General features: G+C 35.7%; 2 protein-coding genes and 1 pseudogene across 4 annotated transcripts; 2 read left to right on the top strand and 1 right to left on the bottom strand.

Annotated features, from left to right (window-relative positions):
• Positions 1–132: 132 nt before the first annotated feature.
• On the top strand, positions 133–7,151 carry LOC132173941 (uncharacterized). Of its 3 annotated transcripts, XM_088514778.1 has the most exons (8): positions 133–223; positions 332–437; positions 4,657–5,104; positions 5,275–5,508; positions 5,597–5,689; positions 5,801–5,902; positions 6,005–6,521; positions 6,913–7,151. In XM_088514778.1, exons 1-8 carry the CDS (start codon positions 202–204, stop codon positions 6,963–6,965), a joined length of 1,575 nt encoding a protein of 524 aa, XP_088370904.1. In that variant the 5' UTR covers positions 133–201; the 3' UTR covers positions 6,966–7,151. The 3 variants fall into 3 exon arrangements, with proteins under 3 accessions (XP_088370904.1, XP_059441610.2, XP_088370905.1); XM_059585627.2 differs by lacking the exon at positions 5,801–5,902; XM_088514779.1 differs by lacking the exon at positions 4,657–5,104 and having other exon boundaries at positions 137–223.
• A 3,541-nt stretch (positions 7,152–10,692) lies between these two features.
• LOC148587092 (protein ASPARTIC PROTEASE IN GUARD CELL 2 pseudogene) lies at positions 10,693–11,978 on the top strand (annotated as a pseudogene).
• Positions 11,979–14,577: 2,599 nt separating this feature from the next.
• Positions 14,578–20,499, bottom strand: LOC132175800 (uncharacterized). The gene is made up of 4 exons (XM_059587857.2): positions 20,074–20,499; positions 19,028–19,471; positions 16,384–16,566; positions 14,578–15,231 (listed from the first exon to the last, which is right to left on the bottom strand). The coding sequence occupies exons 1-4, from the start codon at positions 20,416–20,418 to the stop codon at positions 14,701–14,703; spliced, it is 1,503 nt and encodes a 500-aa protein (XP_059443840.2). The 5' UTR covers positions 20,419–20,499; the 3' UTR covers positions 14,578–14,700.
• Positions 20,500–21,836: the final 1,337 nt, after the last annotated feature.

The raw sequence follows: 21,836 nt of genomic DNA, 5'->3' as shown, positions 1-21,836 counted from the left end.
GAGATCTCCTGTAAAGAAAATGGATGGTCACGATTTAATCTTATAAAACGACGTCGTGGGTGACTAACGCTGAAGGCAAAACAAACGTTCCGTTGCCTTTCTCAGCCTGATAAATATGTTTGACCGGGAAAGAAGAAGCCCTAGGGAACAGTGGAAGAAGGCGGTGGAGAGAGAGAGAGAGACCAACGGTAAAGAAATGCAATGAGGAAAAGGAAATGCAACGGTAAAGAAAATCTTTTTCCTTTATTTCTTCTTCATTGTGTTTCTTGGCCATGAAAATCCCATACAATTTCTTGATTATTTTTGTTTTTCCTTGGATTCTTGATTGCAGATTTAGCAAGTGGGTTAGGTTTAACGATGTCGAAAAGGGAGCTCCCAGAAGATGTGCACATGGAAATCCTATCAAGGCTGCCCGTCAAATCTCTGGTGCGATTCAGGTGCGTATGTAAATCCTGGTGCAGTCTGATGACATACCCTGATTTCATCACCAAGCACCTCACTTCTCACAATCCCCATCGTGGGACGATCCTCCATAGGCATGATTGGGATGGGTTGGGGCAACCGCGTGTCTCCACGCTCTCTAATGAAACCCTAGAGCTGTCCGGGGATGTAGATCTATTACAATTGTTTCAGGATAAGGTTGCCGGGGTAGTGAGAGTCTTCGGTCCCTGCAATGGAATACTTTGTTTTTCTGGTATTCTGTGCAAGGATAGGGCAGTGCAGGGTGATTATGATCAGGTAGTGTTATGGAACCCTGCGACATGAGAATCAAAGATGCTCCCCCCCAATCCACCGCCAACCGGATTTGCCACTCTCTGTTTCTAACTTTGGCTTCGGTTTTGATCCAAACACTAATGATTACAAGGTGGTTAGGGTTCAGAACTTGGATTCTCGATCCAAGGTTGCCGTGTACAGCCTTAGTACTGATTCCTGGAGAGAGATTGATTCATCCGCTAACCCAGCTTATAAATTTGGTTTATCTCGTTTTCCTTCATACCTAAAGGGAGTTCATCATTGGTGGACTGCTGAGAAAAATGACATTTTCCACCCATTCTTGCGTCACTTAAAAAAAAGGGTATGTTTTTGACGTGGCAAACAGTAACCCACCTTTTGCCACGTCAATAATTATTTTATTGACGTGTTGAATGTGCCACGTCAATATTTAGTGACGTGGCACATTCCACACGTCAAGAAATAGCAACGTGTCAAATATTGACACGTTGCTAAATTTAAATTCAATTTAATTTTTAAAAATTATATTTTAATAATTTAATATAGTGATGTAGTAAACTATTTATTGATGTGTGAAAGTGACACGTCAATATTTACTGACGTGGCGGAATGGCACGCCAATAATTTATTGACGTGTTAAAATAACACGTCAATAAATATTAATGTGTCATTGTTTCACACATTAAAAAATAATAATATTAATTATGTATTTAAAAAATATTTAACAATTAATAAAAATTAATAACAAAAATTTTATAAAAAAAGTTTTAATAAAAATTAACGATTAATAACAATTGGACATGCAGAAATTCCCTCCAAATCGGTTTGGAGGAAATATTTTCCAACCCATATAAAATAGTGTCAAATGTTTATAAACATTTAAAATGCACACTAATTTTAATCTAGATTTCCTCCATACCGGTTTGGAGAAAATTCCTGTCCATAACAATTAATAATTAATAACAAAATTTAATTGCTATGTGTATAATGATTATTGTAATTAATTTTATTGTTTCCGTAAGATATATATATATATATATTAAAACCCATTAAAATGTTATAAAAATCATAAAATTTAATGTGTTTGAATTATAGGCTTATAATTTATATATATTAAGGCCTTTCACAATATACGAAAACTTCACATGCATTGATTATTTTTACTTTGAAATTAATCCTACATGTTTAATTTGACCTTTCATATATATATATATATATAGCTAGCTAGGGTACGTATATGAACCTATCTAGCTAGCTATATATAGCTGTTAAGTATATATATATTATAGGGTAAATACACCTTTCATGGACTATCAAAAAATCAAGTGATATAAGAGGCACTTTTTATTTATTTCTTTTTAAAAATTAAACAGTTAATTAGTAGCTAGCTAGGTTTTATAAAACTTAACTACCAATTAAATAATTAAGTACTTACCATATATAATTAGCCGTGTTTTAATTATGGTAATTACTATAATTAAAAACCGGACTAATTATGGTAAGTTAACTAAATAATTAACTTACCGTAACTATAGTAGCTTACCATAATTAATTAGCTAGGTTAAAAACATATATAGCTATTTATGGTAATTAAGTTAGGTAATTATTTTAATTAATCAGCCATTTTCTGACGTGCCACATGTGACACGTCAGAATTTATTGACATGCCACATGTGGCGCGTCAGCCTTTTTCTGACATGCCACATGTGGCACGTGAGCCCTTTTCTGACGTGCTACATGTGCCACGTTAGAAATTCTTGACACGTCAGAAATTCTTGACGTGTCGCATGTTGACACGTCAAGAATTTAGATCTGGCCACGGATCCCCATGCCAGCTCCTTTTCTTTCCTTTTCCCTCTTCTTTCTTCCTCCTCCCGCGCACAGCTCGCACAGCTGCTCCCATTCTCAACGATTTTTTTCACTGCCGACCACCCATTCCTCTGCCGTCGCCGCACATATCCCCAGCTCCATCTCACAGTACTCACTCTCTCATTCTCTCACCCGCTCTAGCTCACTCTCTCTCTCTCTCTAACGGCCAGATGCCGTACGTCTCCATTCGTCCTCGCCGTCGCTGTCTTCGTCTTTGGCGGTTCCCCGGCCTTAGTTTCTCCATCTCCGACTGTAGCTTCTTTGCCGATTGGGTATATATATATATATATATGGTTTAATTTATATGTTTTAAATTTATTTATGTGTTTGTTTATTTATTTATGATAATTTGGATGCAAATATATGTTTTTTAAATTTATTTTATTTATATGTTTATATATATGTTTTATATTGTATTAATATATGTTTGGATGCATTATATAATGTTAAAAAATAAATTGCTCATAACTTTGACAAATTATAGTAGAGAATCATGAGTCTCTGATTTCAATTATCAAAATTTACTTGGACAAATCTCAAGGAGGAAGGTGGAATAGGGTTGATTTAACTTTTTCATGCATTAAGATAAATCAAGATGAATTGATTTAAGTTTTTCAGCAAGTTGGATATTGTCAGTACTGCAGGCTAGTGCATTTGTAAGGTGGAATAGGGTTTTCACATTTTTGTGGGTTAAGTTGGGCCAAGGGTACCCCAACCTTAGTAAGGAATATTCAAGGGTTGGTTTGAGTTTGAGTGGAGGGCGGGCTGCCCTAAACCCAACAATCTAGTCAATGTTCTTTCTCTTGTCCATAAATAGGAAGGCATAAGCTTTATGCACATTCTAGTGTATTTATATACAGCAAATTAAAGCCAACATCAGAATCAACTTTAATACTTTTTACATATATATGATCATGTGCTATATATATAACCAATGAATCTACTAAATCAATTAAATTTGGCAAATTTTATGCAACATGAAATTAAGTTGAACTTGGGCTAGCTTTGCCTGCTTTTGGTAACCCAAGCAATATTGTTTACATTGCATGGGTTAAATGCCATGCAAGCTAGACAATTGAAATTATACAGGCTCATACAAATTCTTTGACATTTAAACTTTTGAAATCAGTGACGATTTAACAAGGCTAATTTCAAACTTACTTTTTTTTTTTTTCCCAATTCTTCATGTATTTCTATTCAAGTCTATTTCTTTCATGTAATCTCTATATAAAAGTTGAAACAATTGTTGTGGGCATGCATATGATCATCATCATATCATGCATAAATAAATTTTATGCATAAATAAATTGTGTTTTGGTTTTAAAGTTCATATTGTGTAAATGTTAAAAAACTAACCTAGATTTATTGTATTTAGGGTCCTCATAACGAACCTAGGTAGATGTTATAGAAAAACCTTATAAAATAACCTAGTTAGAATTATTTTGTTTAGGGTCTCCACCAAAAATGCATTTAAATTTGGGTTGAGTATTTTTTTTTTTTTTGGGTTTTTCAAGATTAATTAGATTAGGTAAATGTTAAAAATACACTTTGGTACTATTCCCCATATATAACAAATGCATATCCATGAATACTTGATATATTTGTTAATTAAATAACTAACCTAGTTTTCTTTTATTTAGGGTCCCCATATATAACAAATGCGTATATACCCACGAATATTTATTATATTTGTTAATTAATTGAGAGTTACATTTTCACATAAAAAATATAAAATGTTAAAAATACACTTTGGTACTATTCCCCATATATAACAAATGCATATCCATGAATACTTGATATATTTGTTAATTAAATAACTAACCTAGTTTTCTTTTATTTAGGGTCCCCATATATAACAAATGCGTATATACCCACGAATATTTATTATATTTGTTAATTAATTGAGAGTTACATTTTCACATAAAAAATATAAACCTATATATATATATATGTTTATATTTTTTATGTAGTTGAAATTAGGTTTATATATATGCATGTGCTTGAAATTAGGTTTATATTTTTTAAGTCTTATATATTTGTTCCTAATGCACGTAGAGAAAAAATGGACAAGAGTTGGATGACAAGGTCTAGAGGTACGAGAGAATACAGAGACGGGTGTAGATTGTTCGTGGAGTTTGCAGTTAGTAACTGTAGAACCCCTGATGGATTCATGTATTGCCCTTGTAAGATTTGTAGAAATAACCGGCGCCATCCGCCAGGTTTCGTATTCGACCACTTGACAGGGGGTAAAGGAATAATGCCAGAATACACACTCTGTTACTATCACGGTGAAAAGCATGTACAGGGTTCTAGTACAGGCTCTAATTCGAATCATCCGGCCGCAGATGCGGGTGCAAGCGCAAATCAGGTTATGAGGTTTAGCGCTATGAGGTTTAGACAAATGACCAGTAAGATCGTAAGGAGCGGAAATTATGTCCGAATACGGGACGACTGGACGAAGGTACCGAAGTGTACGAAGGAGGATTTATGGGACGCTTTGATGGTATGTTTTAACTAAATGTTATATGGTAGCATGTGTATTTTATTATGTCAAACACTCATAATGCATGTATATATACGCTTTAAGTTGTACATATATATGTGTGTTTATATGTATATACATATACACATATTTTTTTGTTTTTTTAATTTATCAATTTTGAACTTGTGCAGGTAGACTTTTTCGTCCCGCCCGAATGCAATATGGTTGCCATAAAGAAGAATGCATTTCGAGATGTTGGCACCGAGCTGAGGACTTGGAGGCACGAGTTAAAAAAAGATCTTGCCATTCAGCCGGACGATACTCCGGACACCGTACGGGCGAGAGTGGGGCAAGAAAGGCTCTCCGAGTACGACCCCTTCGACTTGGAGATCTTGTTAGATAAATGGTGTAGCAAGAAGAACCAGGTAGGTCATGAGTAATATTATAATTTTGTGTAGTTTCATTAATTGTAATTATGTTAGTATTAACATATTAAGAATGTTAATTGTGTAGGAGTATGCTGCGCATATGAAGAGCTTGCGAGCATTGAACAATACGCCCCATTGCACTGGGTCGAAGAGCTATGCCAGGGTAACACATGAGGACGTATGTGTGTAATTTATCCTATACTTATAGATGTAAACATTTGATATATATATATATATATATATATATATATATATATAAACATATCTGTATGTTCTATTTTTTCGGCAGACCGTAAGTGTGGGCACGCCTCCTACACGAGCACAGTCTTACATCCGCACACATAAGAAGAAGGATGGTCAATATTCGGATGACATAGTCAAGGAGAGATGTGTATGCTACTCACCTTTCATATGATGTTTTGCTTATATATGTGTGATAATTTATTTGCGATTAACAGTTGTATGACGCATCAATAATTAATGTAACATACAGGAGAGGATGGAGGAGCTTATACCCACCAACCCTGCAGCATCGTCGAGCGTGACAGAGAGGACGGTACGATGGGCGTTAAACAACTCGTACGCGCAAGCGATTGGAAATAAACCTGAGTACGCTGATAGGGTTCAGAAGTTTGGACCGAATGTTCTACCTGTGCGGGGCACCATACACTCATACTATACAGCACGATCACAGAACACTAGGCACTCCGCGGTCTCACAAGAACTTCTTGACAAAGCACTTGAGGCGGAGAGGGCACACTACAAGGCACAGTTAGAAGCGCGGTTGGCCGCAGAACAGGAGCAGATAGTTGCGCGAGTAGCTCTGCAAGTGGCTGCGAATCTTGCGGAAAAGAAAGCTCAGATGACAGCAATGTTTGAGGCCCGTTTGCGCCGGCTCGAGGAAATGATGTGGTCGAGCTCCGCGCCCGAGGTGACTCATTACAAGGGAGCGCCAGACATAGCTTCCCCACCTTTTGCGATTGTGACATCGTCGGTTGATAGTGGATCAGGTAATGACATTTTTTAATGGTCAATGTGGTTTTAGAACTGTCCCTATATATATGTGCACTTCTAAATTTAGAGTTTGGATATGTTGTAGTGATTCTCATTAATAATGTTGCAAATCCTATTGAATTTGGTTTATATCATGATTTGTTTGGTGGTGGATGTGGGTTAGAGCTTTGCATTTGAAGTGTTTAGTATTGTGAGATGGACCACTATGGTCCTTGTAGAATGTGACGTCCATTTGATTTGATCACGAAAATATGTTGAGGGTGTAGATATAAATCTGAAATTTGTTGAGTATGATGACTTTTGTTTATATAGTGACGTTGCTCAATGATTAAGACTTGATAATATTCTAGAATATTGTTTGGTGATTTTTTGTTTTATTATTTGCAGCTAGTGGCTATCATGGAGAAGATACTATTGATATCAATGATAACTTGGATTGAACAAATGGTTGACCATTCACACTAGGTGTACATAAGTTATTTTGTTGATGTAATTGTATTTGCGATAGTTTTCTTGATGTAATTAGATATATATGATATCAGAGATAGTTTTATTGGTGTATATGTCTTTGTTTGTGGTTGGTGTATAGTTTTATTGTGTTTTGAAGCTGGTTTTGGTTGATAGTTTGTTAGATGTACATCGAACTTGTATGTTTGTGATCGACGTTGATCAATATGTATTATGTTATTTGCATGGATTGATGGATAGTTCCGTTGTAGTACATATGTAAATTGTATATCAGGTTAAATCCAAAATTCAGGTAGAGCCCCGAAAAAATTCAAAAAATATATAGGGGGGAAGCAAAAAAACAAATTTAAAAATTACAATTATTTTTGACCACGTCAGTAAATTTCTAACGTGCCATTCTTGACATGTCAACCATTACTGATGTGTCAGTAGTGGCACATCAGCAAAAATTTTGATGTGGTAAGAGTGGCATGTCAGAAAATTGATTGACGTGTCAAATTTATTGACGTGGCATTTTCTGACACGTCAGAAATTTATGACGTGTTATAAAATAACACAATAAATTTTTTTGACGTGCCACTTTTTGACATGTCAAAAATTATTGACGTGTTAAATAGTGACACGTCAAAAAACCACCGTTTTTTACACTCATAAATTTTAACGCCTGACACGTCAATAAAGTTTAATGACACGTAAATAAAATTTAGTGATGTTTCAAATCACCTACGTCAAAAATAGCCTGTCAAAAAAAATTTCATTTTTTGTAGCGCTTTCCTTTGATCTGAGCAATGAGGTGTTCCAAGAGGCACTGCCTCCTCCAACTGAAGAATCCATTTTTCAGGAGATTGCTTGCTGTTATCCATAACTCTGTAGCTTTGCTTTTACAATGTGGCAATGTGTTTGAAAAATCGCTTGATATATGGGTGTTGAGTGAGTTTGGTGATGAAAGATTTTGGATCAAAATAGTAACATTCGAACTCATTCTTCCACTTCTTTGGGATCTAACACAGCTTCGGGATGACGGTTTGATAGTTCTAAGCAATCAAGATGGAGGCTTGGAATTGTATGACCCAAGAACACAACAACTGAGGGATCTTGGTATAGGTGGGGATGGATTCTGTCAACTTGTTAGTTACACAGTCCATAGTTTTCCTCAATGGATCGAGGAATGTGATTGAGCAACAAGACAATTCATAACAAGATTCCAGGCTATTTTGGTGACCGGGCTTCCAATTCATTTCATATGTGCATGACCTACAAAATCACATATTTGGCGTACTATTTTTGGATTCCAAGTTCCTGGAATTACGATGAAGGTTAGATTTCTCATTAAATTCTAAAACGTGGCTTATTTTATACGCTTAGATGAAATTGAAGACTAAGATTTATGAACTTGAAAATCTTAAATTTAAGAAGAATTCTAGGGGATCTCAATCCCCCACAAGTAGTCTCCTCTATATATATATATATATATATATATATACATAATAGATGTGAGCGCCGCACAAGGGTGGCCTTTGCTGCCTCCCCTCCTTCCCCTTGCCCTCTCCCCCTTTCGAGCTAGGCAATTTACCTGATGCTCCCTAACTTTCTGTGCGGTGCTCTTCCCCCTTCTCTTTCGCCCTTTTCCCCTTCTTTGTCCTCTTATTATTATTATTATTTTCAGCCCTTCTCCTCCATTTTTGCTCAACTCCTCCTTTTCGTCTCAAAGCTCTACCCCCATCGTATTGCCGCCTAGCCTTCTCCTCGGTCTCTGCCATGTCTTTTTCCGGATCTGTTTGGGCTCTTGGATTGGGCTAATCCACCGTCCTCTATCTCGTCGACACGAGCTCCACCACCTGGCTCTCCGGCTCCGCCCGGGTCCTTCATCAACTACCGCAGCTCTATCCTCGTGCTCCGACCAGTTTCCTCTGGTAGTTTTCCTTCCAACGGGGCTTTTGCATTGGGTTTTTTCTTTGTGTTTTTGTTTTTATTTTTCAGTAATTCTTATGTTCTTGTGGTTTAGTTTCATTTTCCTGTTGTTTTGTTGCTTGTAATAAAGCTTTGTTTTCTATTTGATTTGTGGGGTACTCGTTTTCTGATTCAGACCTTTAGATTGTAGATGAGAATTGTATTCTGGCATTTAGGTCGAGGATGATGAGTTTTGGCTTGGGGGTTTTCTGCTCCCAAGGTCGATGAATAAGAGCTACCTCCTATGCACCAGTTTGAGTATGTCTGATGCAGATATGTTGTTTCATTTAAAAATTAGTCGTGGGTTAGTGAATATTAAAAGAGTCTGAAATGTAATACGCCATCTATGATGCTTATAACCTCGTAGCTTCGGCTATGGTTGCTTCAGAACTTTTTGCTCTATGTTGTAAGAGCTTTATGCTCGTGTTATCAATGAATGAGATAAGTGATAATTTAACATATATATAAATAAAAAATCCCACGTATCAACATATAGACGAATATCCACAACATTTGCGAGGCGGAAGCATTTTTTGATTATGAGTAATGCTAAAAATCATTCTCTTATTCCATTCTTATATATTATACTGGGCTGATGTGGCAATTTTATTTGTTTTTTAGATCTGCCAATATTTAAAAAAAAAAAAAAAAAATGCAAAAGTTGTATCCAGGGTTCAACCGTTCAATTAAGGCCATAGTGAGAGCAATAATTTCGCTCGCTTTATTTGGCTTGCCAACTCATGCAGGTGTATTGTGAAGTTCGACTGACTTTTTGGTTTATTTGGAAAAACAGTGGACTAGCGTTTTGTGGAAGAATCTATCCTAATACGGATAGATTGGATTGGCGTTGGTGGTACGTACTTGAAAGCAAATAAAGGATCAACATATCATGGATGGATGACAAAGAAAATGAAAGGCCATGATCCATCGTGGGGCCTCATAATTATGACATCAACAACACTGGATAATCTCCTAGGTAGCTAGCTAGATTTATAATTTGCTGTGGGTGGTAGTAGTATCACTATGTGTATGGGGACTTCTCTCTCTTTCTACCCTTATTTTATTAGTAGTGGAATACGTGGCAAAACAATGACCATTGAATAAAAAATAAACGGCCTGAATTCAAAATACCTAAAACTGAAATTCTCTAAAAATCTCAGTAGATCTTAATCCTTTCTTTATCTCCAATTTTGTTTGTTTTTCTTCTCTGCATTTATGTCATCGTTCTTGTAAAAGATCCTTTGACAGGGTTGTTCCTTAAACGTTTGGGAATCTAATTAACATAGTGCTTTTTCTGACAAAAAAATAAAATAAAATGTGCTTCTTCTTCTTCCCTGCATGCATGCATGATGCAGTTCTTTTTCCCTTGTAATTTTCGTCATTATTATCCATGTGGTGTGGTTCAAAGTGACTTGGTTAATTTGCTTTTTCCTATTTTTGGAAAAATAGAGACAACACAACCACATGGCTGCTTAGCCTGCTTTGATATAGTGAAGTACACCCCCAAACACACTTGTTCGATCTAGATATACTTAATTAATTACAAGTTTCATAATATGACTTAAAACTTTTATCTGACTATATTCTTCATATAATTCTATCCGGCCCTATAAATAGGGGGGCTGGGTGGGGGGACATTCATCCAAAAATCAAGATCTACATCCTCTCAAACCTGTCAAAACCCCTCTCTCTCTCTCTCTCTCTCTCTCAGATAGATACATCATGGACTTGTTTTGCAGCTCAGTAACAATGGTAATTGTGATAATATTGATGACCTCCTCCTCCCCTTCCACTCCCTTTCCAACAGTCCCACCCAACCCATTTTCATGTCCGCAGAGATTTTCCCCCAAACGACAGGGCTTGGGGCATATTTTACTCAAATAGAAGTGGGTACCCCTCCAGTCACCCAATTTATGGCTATACACAGGGAGTGACATTCCATGGTTTTAGTGTAAACCATGTAATTGTGACCAAACGCCAGGCCTCAAATTCGACCCACTCAATTCCACTTCCTTCTCCATACTACCTTGTGCCTCCGCCGCCTGTAATCACCTCCGTCAACACAGTTGCAACAACAACAACAGTCAGTGTCCCTACGTGGTGAACTATCCGCAAGGCACCTCCTCCAATGGCTCGCTTGTACTCGAAACGCTCACGTTTGGAAGCACCATTGTCCCGAAGGTGTTTTTTGGGTGCAGCCACTCAAACTATGGCATCGTGGCTGGAACCAACGGCTTGTTGGGCCTGGGAGGTGGCCTATTGTCATTGCCGACTCAGCTTCTGCTCCGTGGATTCACTGACATCTTCAATTATTGCTTGCAAGGTTTGTTTGGAGGGCCACCAGGTTGGTTGAATTTCAGCCTTATTGGTGCAGCGCTACCTGCGGAACCGCATGGATTCCTTTGCTCCGAAACCCAAAAACACCGACTTTCTATTATGTCGGCCTCTTGGGTCTTGGGATTGGAGACGTGCAGCTACCCATTCCCGAAAACAGCATCAAAATAACAAAACAAGGCTTCAGAGGAGTGATTATAGATTCAGGTACAATATTTACCAAACTAACTGAGCCTATTTACAAGGTTTTTCGCAACGCCTACATTGCAAAAACCCTAAATCTTCCTCGAGCCCTCGCTAGACCCCCGTTTGACACGTTCTACAACCTATCCGGGGTTCAGGTTCAAAATGTGTCATTCTTCTTTGCTGCCGGACCAATCCTAACATTGAAGATATGAAACATTCTAGTTGGGCATGAAAGTTATATTGGCAAAAGCATTTTCTGTTTAGCATTTGTCCCAACCAATCATCATAGATCCATTATTGGGAATACTCAGCTCATCGGAATCCAAACTTCCTTCGATACGGCGGCCGGATACGTGAGATTTGGTCCGAATATTTGTAGTCCACTAGAAGATTCTCCTCATTGTCATGGGCATTGGCCACCTAGGAGTCTAGCCTTGGAGAATTATATTCCTCCAAATCCATTACTTGTATGTTTATTTACTTGTTTTTATTTGTTAATATATACATGTAATTGATCAAATTTGTAATTAAATAAAAATTGCGAAATGGGTGCCCCTATAATCTTTCTCAACTTAATCGAGATCACTCATCAAGAGACTATGAGTATTTTTAGCCAATTAATTTCAACTTCAAAAAATTGCTCTTTATTTTCTTCAAGAGGAACTCTGAGCAGTCTCTCTTCTAACTCACCCTTTGATTTTAGCACATGGTTCGATGGTTCAACCATCTACATTATATCTTTGGACTAAAAATTATATATATATATATATATATATATATATATATATATATATATATATATATATAATGATTATCATATGATAATTAATTGAAAAGGAACGTTATTTCACAGTTATGATAATGTGGAAAAGTATTTTGACTTTAACTAATTATTCATTAAGAGAAAAAAAAAATAATAAAATAAACTTATTGTTAATCAATAATAGAAGAAAATGACTAATCCAAGGAAGTTAATTTTTTTTATTAGCGGCACAAAAACTACAATACAAGTACAGAAATATGACCCTATCAGCCATTCACTTCTAATTTTTTTAGGAAGAGAAGAGGAGATGCAGAGATAACTTCTGCAACATCCCTAATATTTGAGAGGAGGTGGTCTACCATCACTTCCATAACATTGAAATATAATTATTTTTTCCTTTATTTTCTTTTGTTTTATTTATGAGTACCACCATCCTTATTTCATTTGGGAGTAGTTTCATTAGCTTTTGAAGTAGTTTCTTCTTTTCTGTAGCAGATGCAGATATCTAGTGGGCCACAAATTCTATAGTACGGACAGTTTTTCATATATAGAACGCAGTTGATATTGCTACGACAGTGAAGTAGAGCTACCTCAGCTCTTGGTACAATTGAGAACGATACACCTGTCATTAGTATTTCATCAATCATTACGATAATATAAAACAAAAAAAAAATCAATGGTTAAGAGAGATAAAGACTACTATCTTATATATTGAGAAAAAAAATACAAACTAGCTAGGGTTATTAGAGAGAGATTAACAAGTTGCGACAAATAAGACCATCAAAAAGCCATTTTGAAACAAGTCTTCCCCATTTTCTTATGAGTATTGATGTTGGAGAGTTTGTGATCGATGACTTGAGAATTTTATTTGCTTGGTAGTGTGTTTGATTTTAATTTTTAATGCAAGGAAAAACGAAAAGTGGAAGGTCCAATAAATTTAGAATTTAAAGACAACCATAATCTAATTAAAAACAATTTACACATGCAATGAATCACTCTCTTTTCTTTTAAGGAAAGAAAATCCCATTAAATGTATTGTAAATGGAATCAATTTCCCTCCTATTATCACCCACTTTTAGAAAATGATTCTATTATCACCCTCTCATTTTACATTCCATTCAATTTTTTAAAATATCTATATGCATGTATTACAACATAGTATCATGTTTAGTGATTGGTCATATATGATGGTGATATAATATCAAAATATGAATTTGTATAGCAAAAATACATGCATATAGATATATAAGTACTCACTCAATTATCTATCAAAAAAAAAAGTACTCACTCAATTGAACCTTGCTTTAATATTATCTTGTAGACATTGCATGCTCAACTATTAGAGTAAGTTAGAGAAAATTTCTGTCTTTAAAAATTTATGTCCTTAGATGGACACAAATTTCCTGAATAATGCATTCAATTCTAAGATGAAAAAAAAAAAAAAAAAAAAAAAGAAAAGGTTAATAACTTTTTTGGTACCTCGGTTTTAACATTTTTATTTCCCCCTCCCCCCCCTTGGCTCACCGGATGGGGGTGGCTCGGCCACCCCCAATGAGCCAAAGGAGGTGGCCGAAACCACCCCCAAACCCACTAGGGGTGGGTTCGGCCACTCCTATGGCTATAGCCACCCCCAAATTTTTATTTTCTTTCTTTTTTAAAAAAATATATTTTTTTTCATCTTTTTAATTTTTTTTTAAAATATTTTTTTCAAAAAAATTAATTATATGACATGTGTCAATTTTTGATTGGTGCTGACATAACATTCCATTAAATTTTGGATAGAATTTTAATAGAGGTATTATCTCCGTCTTTATGAAAACTACAAGTACCTCTTATGATAAAAATGAAAACCTATGAAAAATAAAAAATAAAGAGTTTAAACCTTAGGGGGAATAAGGTATTTAACCCTTCACCGTTATATCAAATTAAAATACTTAAAATAAAAAACCCTCTAAAAATGTTTTGCCAATAAACCCAACAATGACCTAGAAATAACACAACCATTTTTTTTTTTTTTTGATAATAGGGAATCCTTCAAATGCAAGTGTACCCACCTATATCAAGTAAACCTCGAATCTGTGTAAAGCACTCCCTCTACATAAATCGAGTAATAATCCGGCTTCGCCTACGGATTGACCCCAAGAAATTATTTGCACTCAAGGAAATTCGAACTTTGAATCTCATGGACTACTACAAAGACCCAGGCTCTTACCACTTAAGCCAACCCCTTGAGATTGTAACCAATTATTGGAAACCATTGACGCATGGTAGTATTATAGGAATTTTAATTCCAAAGAATCATGATTTTTGTTGCATTTTTTAAGGGAAAAACCTTACTAGGACAAAAACACAGACACTAAAGGCTACATCTTAATATTTCAAGACAAAAGGGGCATGTACAACATCTTGAAAAGAAAAAATGATCCTGATAAATTATACTTGGTCTCCAAGCAATCAGGTTTAGGTGGCAGTTATTAGTTGAGACCCTGCGATTGCTTCACCATGGTAGCATGCTTCTGACCAGCAAGATGAGAATTGAAGACTGTCTGGCTGTTGCACACCACATTGCATATGGTGCAGGTCCTAACAGCTTCGGCTGCTGCTCCAAGTCCCAAAATCTTACGTTTCTTTGTCTCCAGATCTTCTTCTGATGCCTGTGACTCGGCTACCTTTTCCCCTGAATTTTGCACAACACTCTTGCCCTTATTGGCCTCCGGATTTTCTATTGGTCCAATTACTGGCTTTGTTGAGGCCAGTGGAGCATTTGGGGCGGGGGCACCGGCATCATTCTTTGATTGCGACAGTTTCTCCAGGTTCCTCTGGTGCTTCTTTCCTGATATGTGTTTGATGTAGATATCACTGCTGTTGCAATTGATTTTGCATACTTCACACCATGCAGATTGAACAAACTTGTTTTTCTTTGGGTATTTTCTGAAAGTGCCACTATCATGAGACCTGATTGCAGCAATATATGGTCCGACCCCATTAAGAGCTATTAAGCGAGCCTGCATAACCAAAATAAAGTACTATAGAAGCATAGAACTATTATGATTCCTTCGCAGTTATGCTTTTTATTTCTAAATTCCAATAACTCACGCCATAAGTAATCATCAGTACATCATATTGGTGTATTTAGTGGCTAAAACACCCTCATACTCATACACCACTAACATGAATGAAGAGTGCGTGTAGTATATGAGATTTAGTGGGTGATAATTTTCTAATATCAACAGAACCACAGAGAAACCATGCATATAACAAAAATCAAACCGCACCGCATAAATTACAAACTACAAACGCAAAGAGACATAGAGAAGGCAAGTTCATATTTTTATGAGCCTATGAACACAAATAACAAAAGATGAGGGTGCAGCATACGAAGTAAAAATATAAACTTAGAGCAGAACAATAGTTAAATGTGGTTATAAAATGCAAAAGGGAACACTTAACAAAGCCATCCACAATAACACCCTTTTTTTTGATAATTTCATCCACAATAACACCCTTAACCAAATCATTTCCTTAATGAAGGTAATCAGGGTCCTATTTAGAGTGTGTTGGGGTTACATGGCTAGTTCTCTTTGTGGATTGATTTATTTTGTGTTCTAGCTCATGTATTGTGTGTTGTAGTAACTTTATTTTGTTGTTTTTGCACCCTTTCCCTGTTTTTGTTATGTTTTAAATGGTGAAATTATTCCATAGTTCCGAACATCAAGGAATAATTTATGTGGCGTTCTGGATGATAGGACTACTCAATATGGGTATTACTATATTGGGTTATGCAACTGTTGCTATAATACCCCAACAAAACACCCGTTTTAAGGTTAAGGATTTCTTACTTAACTAGTTAATGTTCCCTTGAAACAAAGCCTTAAATCATATTCTTGGGAATTTTCCTTAACAGGAGATCTGTGAGAGAGACGGTTGTAGTGAGGTCGGATATGACCTACTTTGCCACATAGATGGCAAGTGGGAATAGGTCTCTTAAAAGGTATTCTCCTGATATGAATTTGAGAATTTTGTCCACGGGACCCTCTCATTCCAAGGAAGTTAGGAGACCTATTTGTAATCCTACCTTTATTCTTGTCATTATTCCTAATATTACTCAATTCAACATGTGAAGCATGAACAAAATTTATCAAATTTTTTTAAGCTACCATATTTCTTGAAGTAGAAGCAGTTTGATCATAGCCAATTCCATGTTTATCACCAAAGGACTTCTGCATGCTCAGAATGGTGTTCAGTTTTGATGAAGGAGATTCTGTAAGAGTTTCCTCTTTTTGGGTATCTTCTGATCCCTTGATTACATCCATCCTATTCATCAAGAATTGATTCTTGTCCTGCAATTTGACAACAACATTGTTAATATCAAACAACTTAGTAGACAAGGAGTTATTTTCTACCTTCAAGGATTTTTCAGTTTTGTTGGCTGAATCCATCAAATTTTGAAGATAAATGTTTTCTTCTTTTGCTTCAGTCAGATTTTTTAAGAGGTCTGATGCGGTCTTTTTATACCAAAATATATCAATAATAAAATTAATCACTTGCAATAGAACGAATCCTTGTCGGATAGGGCTATATAGAGGGTGTCGAACCTCAAGGACTTCGAGGTGTTGTTATCAAGTTTTTCTTAATTTAGAAGAGATTTGATTTGTGTTTTAATTATAACTAAATGCATAAAAGTAAAAACATAAAAATAAAGATAGTAGTGATGAGAGAAAGAATAGGGGGTTGATTTTACCACTCACTGCATAACAATGGTCAATCATAACTTAATAAGAAACATTCATACTATGCATGATATAGAGCTTGTCTCACTCGAGTAATCAAGAAAATAACATCATTTAAGAAATAAGTATAACCCATCTTCGGTTAATATGGACCGTCCACCTAACCACTAAGATGCGGTACGATCCGTCTTCCCTAGGTATGGCCTATCTAATTCCTTAATAAGATACACACAATCAATGGAATAGTATAATTCATCTTCGGTTGGTACGAACTGTCTACCTAAATTACACTAAACTAGGGTGTAGTACAATCCATTTTCCCTAGGCATGATCTATCTAACCCTATTGATTATGTGTCAATTAAAACTGTTATATAACAATCATTCACATAATCACATAAAATATGAAGGATTGAGTTCAATCAATATAAAAGACTTTCAAAGACAAGATAAGAAATTCATAATGATTTAATATAAACATTAAGATCAATTCTCACAGTTATACAACCATCATGCATATAGAAAAGTCTAAATTAAAATACAATTAAACCATTGTTACTTGAAAAAGGCTACATCAACGCCCTATTACAGAGTTAGCTGCTCATCGTGGTGCTGGGATGGCCTCCTGCCTGATCTTCCCATTTTCAACTTGTTAGGCCTCCAAGACGATAGTTTATGTCTAAAACTAAGCACACCTTCTCTTGAAGCTTAGAGGCCTATTTATATGGAGCAAACAAACCCTAGAAGCCCTAGGAAGCCCATAAAAATCGTACTTCAATCTCCTAGTCAAATTAGGAAGCAATCCAAGTACAAATCGGAATAGAATTCGTCTAGATTTGCGTTCTTTTATTGCAGGAAGATTTTGGCATAGCAAACGACAAAATTTGGAAACTCCTATTTCACAATAATTTGTAGCATTTTGAGTTAGATTTCCAATGAAGCTGGATTCACCTCAACTAGATATTACTCCTCTTTTCATTCCAAATTCAAGAATATGACCAATACGATTGATTGGTCTGTGTGCCTCTATTATTACTTTTTTGTTCATCGGGCATGCCTTCTACTTTGACAAAATAGACCCCTCATAAGTACTTCTTAGAGTACTAAGTAACATCGCACCACATAGATTATAATAAAAGTAGTTTTTAATACACACTGATGCTGAATAGCAAGAAAGAGTTACGTCGCCAATTCAGGGCCTAAAAGGAAGCAACTCGAATAGATTAAATGTAGCATATGACATGAATATATTTTCTTTTTTATACCTTACATTAAAAAATAAATAAATAAAGGAAGGAAGATGAAAGGGATATCCAAAATAGATTACAAATTCTCCTTTTTGACAAGATAGACAGTTAGACCATCTGCAAGCACTTCTTAGACAACTCAGCTCCACCAAATGGAACATAGTAGTGATTACAAATCAATTGAATGGCACAAATCAAAAGCATTTAAAAATGAAACTCCCATAATAGTTCTAGCAATGCAATATCTAGAGGACCTACTTAAGATAATTCAATGTACCTAAGATGAATCATTATTTACATATAACATGAAAGTTTTTTTTTTTAGCATACAGCATGACAATTACAGATAATTTTTTTTTTTTTCTTTTAAAAAAAAAAAAAACAACAAAAATTTGACCCCTGAGGGAGGAGAAGAGGAGTTCGAACTAGTAACCTCTGCTTGATGAAGCGTGGTCAACCCCCAACTGATTGAGCTACCCCTTGGGGTCAATTACAAATCATATATCTTATCTCTCTATTTATAACATGAATTGAATAGTTGTGGTAGGCAATCACCTTCGAGAGAAAAAAAAGGAAACAGATTTCCAGAATAAGTTTGAATAGAAGACTTGAACAAATGATTTGAGCATACGAAGTTTATATCATAGATCAACAAAAGAAAATCAACTCCAATAATTTACACAAGCCCCGAAAGAATATTTGTTTCCTCAAAAGCAAAAAAACAGAGGTTGGTGGTAGGGGTGGCAGAATCTTAAAAGGCAAAGCAAATGATGAACATGGTACATAACTTAATCCTGGAAAAAGCTGGTTAACTGCTTAATTTACCTGAGAAGCATGCTTTTTCCCAGCCAGATGTTTATTGAACACTTCTTGGCTATTGCAAGCAACATTGCATATTGTGCAAAACCTGACAGAATCAACTACTGCACCGCCATCCAAAAGCTTCCGTTTCTTTGTCTCCAACTCCTCACTAGCAGCCACACCTGAAGCTCCAAATATTGTTTGTCCACCTATACTGCCTATCTGGGTTGTTATATCAGTTATCATATCAGAGCTGCCTGATAACATTGCACTAGTTGGACAATTTTGTACTTGCAAATTCCTCTTGTGTTTCTTTCCCATTATGTGTGTCTCATAAACGTCTTTGCTATTACAATCAATTTTGCAGACCTCACACCTCATGGACTGAACAACCTTAGTTTGCTGTGGAATTATCCCCGAGGCATCATTGGTGGACACACTATAATTCTCACTCAAAGAACAGATAGCCTGCAAATGAAAGGATATGGGTTTCAAAAACAAATAGTGTAAACTTCAAACTTTTCACAAGGAATGCATAACTGCATAAGAGAATTTATGGGTCGTGCGATGTTCAGTTAGATGAGATCGGTCACGTTAACATGTCTCACAAGTGTGTGACCATAAACATGCACTCCCGCATGTATATGGCACATAATGAAATACTACTCAAGCAACTCCAGAAACAAGAATTAAACCATAATCCCTATCCACTTTTCCACTCACCCAAAAGCCCATTCAACATACAGAACTGAAATTCAATCGCTCTCCCGAAAATCATCCTCATCATAAGTACCCAAACAAATCTGTCAGACAATGGCAGTATATCACAAAAACCTAAACCCGCTTTATAGTCTTCATTAACACAATCCCACATAACAAAACACCTCCAAACTCCATTTCTAAGCAAACCAACACCAGTACATCATATAACAAAAGCCAAATTTCACATAAAAACCCGAAATTCACATCAACAGCTAAAAAAAAAAAAAAAACCAAAATTTACACACAAAAAACAAAATTGACTAAACCCAATAGAAATTAAACAAGCACAAAACAAAAAAGACACTTACAGCTTCATTACTGATGGCTTCAGCTTGATTAGAAACCCATCCGTGAAAACCGACCTGGGTTGATGGGTAGGAGCACGAATTGACAGAGGGATCGGTGCCAGGTGGGTGAAGGTCAGGGTTAGAGGTTAGGGAAGAGGGAAGCACTGGCTGCGGAAAATATAGAAAAGGGCTAGGGATAGGATTTGTGGTGTGATGTTGGTGAGAGAAGTGGGATGACAAGGCGGAGAGGGAGGTTTCTGGTGGCTGGTGGTACATTAGAGCGTGCGGAATTGAAGAAAATATAGGGGTAAGGTTAGGGATTTGTGGGGTTTGCTGCTGAGAAGACCATCTGCCGGTGTAGTCCATGGAAACATGAAACACGCATCTGGTGAGCGCGAGAGAGAGTTTTGCAGAGCCTAGTAACGTGTTGTGGGATGCTTGTTGGCCGATCATGGTAGAATCCGGGTGGCTTTAAATTTTATATTAACTTTTTCCAACCGTTCAAATCAAATTTTAATTTTTTCATAAAAAATAATAAAATTTGAACGGCTAAATTAATTTTTCATAACAAAATTTAAAAAAAATTATATTTGAACTGCTAAAAAACTATATTGTAAGTGCTATAGTTAATTATAAAGTAATTGTAGATATTATATTTTTATCGTACAATTGTCTAACAGTGCTCACGTGGTACTTTTAATTAATTATTAAATCTATCTCCAATGGGATAACTTAATCGGCTGGAGTCTGGAGATCACGCCTAATAAAGCAGAGGTCACCAGTTCAAATCACTCTCTCTCCTCTTCTTGTGTGGACTTATAAAAAAAATATTTAATCATTGGATCAGGGGAGAAATGGGAGATTCCAACTAGTGACCTCATATTCATGAGGCGTGATTTCCAACCAATTAAACTATCCCTTGAAGACAATTAATTATGAGTGTTATATCAATATTTTTGGACAATTATAACATTAAAATATAGTATTTACCATTGAGAAATGTTTTATTTAACCCACATAGAGTCTCACATATTTAATTGTGAATTTACAAAGAGATTGTTAGTACAAAAGCTGTTTTAGTAGATAACAATGGTCTCACGTCCGCCTACCACGAAAAAGGCCTACACAAATGAAGAAAAGGTTAGAGAGAGTCATCGGTGATTAACCGATGAGCCCGCTCCGACGCCCTAGTCAATAAATGTGTTTTTGAAGAAGAAGGGTGCAGTCTCAGACATAGACAAGATATAAGGAAGATAGATATATAACAGCTCTCACATAGAGAAATGTTTTGCATTACTCTAAAAAAAACTTCAGCACTTGCGAAATAGTTATTTAATGATTCAAAATTTTTTTAAAAAAAAAAAAAATTTAGGAAGAAATGCAAAATTATTCCTTATGGTTTACTTGATTTACAATTAACTCTCCGTCATATCAAAATGAACTCAGAGGTCCATGAGGTATGTTAAAAAAAAATTTAATCCATACAATCAAATTCTACCCACTAATTTAACATATTTCATTAGTGTGACATTGACTTAAATGCGACAAGTGTCACAATTTTATTAGTTCTGACGTTTCACATTATCAAAATCCGATTAAGTTAGTGAACGAAATTTGATTATTTGGACTTTTTTTTTTCTTTTTTTTTTTTTTTTTATGGCATACATCAGAGATTTTTGAGTTCAATTTGATACCACATAAAGCTAATTGCAAATCAAATAAATCACACAAACTGATTCTACATATTTTCCAAAAATTTAAAATTAAATATGAATCGATGAACA

Source organism: Corylus avellana, chromosome 3 (genome assembly GCF_965113065.1).
Source record: "Corylus avellana chromosome 3, dhCorAvel1.hap1.2, whole genome shotgun sequence".
NCBI classification, from domain to species: Eukaryota; Viridiplantae; Streptophyta; class Magnoliopsida; order Fagales; family Betulaceae; genus Corylus; species Corylus avellana.
The sequence above is the reverse complement of the archived record's forward strand: the minus strand, read 5'-3'. Positions and strand labels throughout refer to the sequence as shown.